The sequence below is a fragment of the Diuraphis noxia genome, unplaced genomic scaffold, assembly GCF_037042655.1.
Source record: "Diuraphis noxia isolate RWA-SAM2 unplaced genomic scaffold, SU_Dnox_SAM2 contig0003, whole genome shotgun sequence".
Taxonomy (NCBI): Eukaryota; Metazoa; Arthropoda; class Insecta; order Hemiptera; family Aphididae; genus Diuraphis; species Diuraphis noxia.
Window position 1 is genome coordinate 39,632,716 of NW_028301713.1, and position 6,839 is coordinate 39,639,554.

A 6,839-nucleotide genomic window follows, 5' to 3' on the forward strand; every position below is an offset into this window, starting at 1 on the left:
TAATACTAATATTCCTAACAATTTATATAACTTATAATTCCTATTCGTTTTTATAGCTACTGCTTTCCAAATTTATGTTAATTTTCTAGTGAACAGCTACACGAACGAACGCATCTCTTTTTGGTTTTTAGATATATTATGATTTATGTTATTTTATTAGGTATACAGTAGAAAATAATTGTTTTTGTTTTTTATATAAAAATATAGTATAATGGTTGTATTGTTGAGTTGAGTGTATAACTGGTAGTGTTATTAATCAAAGTCAAAATAACACAACTGGTTCGAACAAATGGCTAACAGACAATCGTCGGTACCTATATAGGGTTTATTGTATACCTACACACTTTTTTTCTGAAACTATTATGTAGGGCCTTTTTCATTTCCTGTAAAAAATTGAGTTTACAATTGTTAAAACAATAATTACCGGTCATTGGAGAAATAAATTAATATATATGTTCTATTCTATAATTGGAGAAATACTGAATATGAAGAATTGAGCTGAGTTAAAGTCGGTATATACAGTTAAAAAAATAAAATGTTCATGGTTTAAGTTTTTAAAATTGAATTACTTAGTTGTTACTTATTTCAATAATCAATTCATAATGTTACAAACAACTGCAAACTGTAATAGGTAATAATAATACCTACCATTAGTTGATTTAAAAAAAAGACAAAACAAATAAATAATAATGTTATACCTATTTTTTAATAATAATGTAATGTTTTGTATTAATTATTGTTTATATTATAATATTTGGGTACGAACTTCATTTATAAAAAAATGTATTTTATAAAGGTTCCTTATTATAAGAATTTATTTTCAATACGCGGTTTCTTGTTGAAAAATGTAGTGTTTTTAAACATATTATAATAATACATCTGGAACTATTTTTTTATGAAAAACAACCAAATTTACTTTGCTTGATAAAAACTTATTAAAATGTTACCCACTCTATTAATACAACGTTAGGTTTTATTTAAAGATATGAAGTTTATGTTTATAATCTAATTTCTGTATATTAATGTTTTCGAATTGGTTTGTAAATATAACCGCCATGTTAATCCGTACTACGTCATTATAGTAGAATGCTCTGTTTTATAAATATATGCCCTAGGTACTATGTTTAATGGTTTAATCAGCCCTAATCAAAACGACATATACATATAGATATATAACCTGATGACCGCTAATACCTATCTGCAACCTGTATATTTATAGTATAACTAAGTAAAAGTTTCTACGAATGTCGAGTACCTAATAAGTATTTCGTCTTTATAACACCAGTATTTATGATTTTTTTTTGTGTGAAGTCTAAATTTTATGGTACTATTTCATAAGAATTGATTCTGAAAAATATATTAAGGATCGCCCCAATATAAATATACTCTGTGGATGGTTAGTTCTTACTAGACTAGGTTCTGATGACTGGTCACTGGTATGATGGTCGGAAATAGTTTTTTACTAGTTAGAAAAAATATAACTATTTACTCCTTAATTGCGACTAATTATAAGTTATTTTACCCATTGCTATCAATCTAACAAGTCCATACCCAGTTTATGAGTTAATACAATAAGAATGTAAGATCATCACCTATGTCTGTGAGTATCGAAAAGATTAAAAATACTGTCAAAACTTTAATAAATCCTAAAACTATACATATAATAATATGAATATATGATGAATATCACAATTGTTAATTTTTTTTATTCACTTTGTCCATACTGAATATTAACATTATATTTACCCAAAATATTTTTCAATTATGTCTAAGAAAATATATGGGAATTTAAAAACTTCCCTTCTAGAAGAGTTGCAGGGGGTTTTCACACCATAAATTGGCTTTTGAAGTTTTGAATATTAAAAAATCACGCAGTTATCTATGAAACCGATGATAGGTATAGTAGGTATAGTATCATATTATAATAATAATTTATTGTTTATTTATAGGATTTTACGTCAACATTGGTATTTACACGAATTAATTTATGAAAAATACAAAATGATATTATACCTTATAACTGTTCTATATTATACCTATATATAATAAACCTACCTACTTGATAAAAACTAAAAACCACCGTTTGGCCGCGATCCGCATATTAAAGCATTTACAGTATAGGTACATTTATTATTACTAGATTTATAACTTAGTACATAGATACATTCGGTAGACGTATCAGATGCCTAAAAATATCTATAAACAGATATTATTATATATATTATTATGTACATTATTGGCCCGTTTTTCGCTTGTTTCTACGCTATTTGAATATAAACGTCTTATAGGTTGCAGTTATAATGGATGTGCTATAATACTATGTACAGTATTGTTTAGTGTGTCAATATAATATTACGTATACATATAGAGTGTAACTGGAAGATCTGACAAATGAAAAAACATTTGTTTTGATCGATATTTTTTAATTTTGTTTTTTTATATATTTATAGACTCGTGCGATACGCGTACCTATAATATAAAAATTTTAATGCTGAATATAAAAAATTACGACTGATTTAATTTTTTTAATTTCAAAATAGCTTATTTTGAAATCTGGTTTTAGGAAACTTTTGATACTAAAACATTTATGTTGAGTGGTGTATTTTTTATGATTTTATGAAATTTAAAATTACTTATATGTAAAACTCATTAATTTAAAAAGTAAAAACTTGTTCAACTTCAAATACGTATTCATAAGCGCTATTCATAATCTTTAAAATATTACTATTACATTAAAAAACTTATGTTTCAATGAATCTCCCGTTAAAACAAAAAGTACATTTGGCTTTTTATTTCAATATTTTCTCTATATTTGTAGCTGTTTTTGACACATTTTTTTTAAGTATTATACTTGATGACATATATATACTATATGAAACCATTTTTAGATTATGAATTGTTATAGGTTAGGCCCTACACGTCTATTTGAATACAGATGAAAAGTATATTTTCACAAGATACGATATTAGATATTAGCAGAGTTATCGCGGTGTTATATCAATATGTATCTATTATAGTATAATATTGTGATTATTTTATAGTATATACGTCAAAATGTATAATATGTAGTGTTTTATATAGAAAATATTAGGAATTTTTAATTTTTTTTTCAACGTTTAACCTATAAGTACGTTCCTGTATATTATTACACTCGTGTACACTTGCTTCACTGTAGCATATTGTAGTTAAAATATTATTAAAGGCATACCACACCGTGTAAACGCATTATAACGGGGTTTATTGGCGGGTTATTTGACTTAACAGTTTCCGTATTTTTTTCCGTCGATCACTGCCGCTGTAGAAGTCCACGTCCGTCGTACTACGCACAATAATTATCGTATGGTCAGACGCTCATCGTACCCATTATACCGGTATAACGTTAACGTTCACCATATACCTACATAACTATATATATATATATATATAATATAGCTATACATAGGTAGGTATATATTTGACCACGTCTATATTATTATGTAGGTACGTATGATAAATAATTACGCGAGGCCGTGCCGAATTCACGTGTTTTACGCGCGTCGAGTTGAAGAAGATCGCACTCTCGGTCACCACCGCGATATATATATATATATATATATATATAGGTATATATTATAATATGTACGAGTATATCTACTAGCTATATTGTGTCGTGTCGATCGTCGGCCGAGATCGTTTGTATACCTATTTTGAATTTTTGATATTTTTTTTCTGTTTTCCCGACTTCGGCGACGTGCGTCCGCCGCGTACAACACAAACAGGAAATTATACGGTTTGAAAAGCGATACCGTCTCAGATGTTATATCCGAGTAATTTGGATTTGTGTCGGCGGCTCTTCCCGTTCTGGATGACCCATGCAAATTCAATCGATTATTGACGAGCCGCTGCGCGAAACGTTTCGTTGATGTGCTGTAGGTAAATAAATTGCCCGCGGTTATAATATATTACCCGTACAACACAAAATACATTTTTATTTAAACAAATTGTGCCGAGTACAATATAATAATATACTGTGCAATGACGAAGAAATTGAGATCAAAACACTTTAGATACATATATAATTATATGTCATACACTCATCGTAATAATATATTCAAGGCTAGTCAAATTAACTAATAATATTTTTAGCTTGTCAAGTTTAGTTAATATAGACAAATGTACTCAAGTTAACTTTAAATTTAAATATAAATAAAAGAAAATAATTAACTACAATTTAAAAATCAGTTCCTTTTTTTTTTTTTTAACTGAATAATTTAGTAAATCTGATAAAATTATAAACGTAGTAAAAATAAAAATATACATACAAGATGTATTTATGTAGGTTATTTAATATTTTGATCCTTATTGGAATTAACTATCCATAGAAATAGTGAATTTCGATAGTCTACAATTTAGTATTTACACAATATCTAAGTGATATTTACGATTATAATTAATATTTTTTTGTAAACAAGTTATAGTTTGTAGGTATAAATCATAATATATTTAAATTTTAAATGTATGGGTTTCTTATTAAGAAAAAATAACTAACTAAAAAATAAAATTAATTAACTGCTTACTGCAGATAAGTATTTGCATATTACCATAAATGCATATCATGGGAAAAATTTGAACTCGTTAAACTAGAAGTTATTTTTAAAAAAGTAATGTAACTTAGATTAAATAAACTTAACTTTTGTATTCGTTAATTTGCAGCCTTAAAAATTAAATTGTATATACATTTATACAAGGTGATTTTTTAAGCATTTGATTCCTATTTTTATAGTTAAATGTTGTATGTATTAAAATTCAGATATTTGGAAATTTAATATACTTGAAGGTCATTTTTCGAATCATTGACAGTTTTAGTACCACTTAATAATAATTATAATCTTAATATTGTTATGATGGTTAATGGTTATCACCTACAGAATTTTACCACAATAACGTTGTTAATATAGTGGTGATAGCCTCAGTGGTGTATCGAGGGAATTTTAAATACATACACATACTAATATGTAGCTGTTCACTTTACGCTGCAGTGGATTGGTGATATTATTCGGTCAGGTAAATTTAAATTTAAACGGCCCACATATCACAATCATGGTTTTGTCGTTTTTTTAAAAATAAATATCAAAATAGTAACACACAAAAAGACCATCGGTTCATCGCGATAGTTCTTCATTGTCCAATATACCAATCAACATAATATTATATATTGTGATTTATAAAATATACTATGCGTATTTTTCCGTTAAAACGTTAAAGGTACTTATTGATGCGAGCACCAGAGTCGATTTTAACACAGACATTAATTCGTCTATCTCACTACACTGAAAAAAATATTGGTGGTAATAACAACAATATAATATTGTTAAGTGCATTACACACTAGGCGATTCGAACGCCCGCGTTCGCGTTTTGAAAAACGCCGCGATTTAAAATCGCGATCGCATCAGACGTACACACTAGGCGATTCGAACGCTCACGTTCACGTTTTGAAAAACGCCGCGATTTAAAATCGCGATCGCATTAGACGTATACATTAGGCGATTCGAACGCGCGAACGCAGCTAAATTCAAACTAATGAGCGCGCCAAAATTGTTTTCAAATTAAATTAGTATTGCTCGTATCGTCGTCTAACGCAGACGCCTGTTGTAAAAGCATTTCAATATGGAGATTTTAGACGATATCGAAGCAGCGTGTGTTCTTTATGCATTATACGAAAATAATGAATTAAATAAAAAACCAAAACCAAAAAAACAGAGACGCCATTGGGTACATCCGCTGAACCTTAAACGGCCACAAGAAGGTCAATTTCAGGTCACATTCATGGCATTACGCAGTTATCCAGAAGAGTTTGTTAAGTATTACCGAATGTCAATTGCATCATTTGATGAGCTGGTAAGAACATTTATATAATTTATTAGCCGTATTGGTTTTTAATAGTCATATAATTTATATAATATATTTATATTAATATAATATGGATATTAAATTATAATTATATATTTATATGATTATTAAAAACCAATATACTATAGGTATTAGGTACTTACTTAAAAACCAATATGATGTAGTATGCCTATTTACCTGTATATATTATACATATTATATTATTGATAAAAAATAATTTGTTCAGATATCATTGATTAGACTACCTTTGACCAAACAAGAAACTGGTTTACGAGTACCAATCTCTTCAGAAGAAAGACTTACTGTTACACTGAGGTAATAAATACAAAACTTTATTTATTATAGGTACTTATTTATTTAACTTTTCATTTTACATACTATTAAAATGAACGTGGTCCATAAGATCCGTCAGGTGGAGTAGTTGATGAAGAAGCATAATTATACAACATGTTTGGTTGGTGAATTTGACTGTCTGGCGATGTAGTGGTTGAAGTAGTATATTCAAAATGTGGAGACGGGTTATGGAGATCCCGGGAATAGTTTGAATAAGAATGATTATGTGGTATCGTTTGTACATGCGCTGCTGTAGGAATATAAGATGTACGTTTAATTCCTTGTATGGCATTCAGAAATTCAACGTAAAGTTATAGATGTTGGGTCATATGGAAAAGAAAGCGATTGCAACATTTTCAAAAAATCCATATTCGGTAAAAAATTATATAATAATAAAGTTAACTTTCCACAACCTCGTTGTTTGCCAGGAGATGAACAAGGCATACCTCAACCGTTTATTGTGGTTGGAGATGAAGCATTCGCTTTACATACTAATCTTTTACGGCCTTTCCCCGGAAAAAGTCTGAACGATAAAAGGCGTATATTCAATTACCGCCTATCGAGAGCAAGACAAAATATCGAATGTTCATTCGGTATACTTTCTAATAAATGGGG

The 6,839-nt window shown here is 28.5% G+C and overlaps 1 protein-coding gene across 1 annotated transcript; it reads left to right on the forward strand.

The window, feature by feature from the left end:
• The first annotated feature begins 5,587 nt into the window (after window positions 1–5,587).
• Window positions 5,588–6,465, forward strand: LOC149057336 (uncharacterized). Its single transcript, XM_089224301.1, has 2 exons — window positions 5,588–5,879; window positions 6,118–6,465. The coding sequence occupies exons 1-2, from the start codon at window positions 5,649–5,651 to the stop codon at window positions 6,208–6,210; spliced, it is 324 nt and encodes a 107-aa protein (XP_089080427.1). The 5' UTR covers window positions 5,588–5,648; the 3' UTR covers window positions 6,211–6,465.
• Window positions 6,466–6,839: the final 374 nt, after the last annotated feature.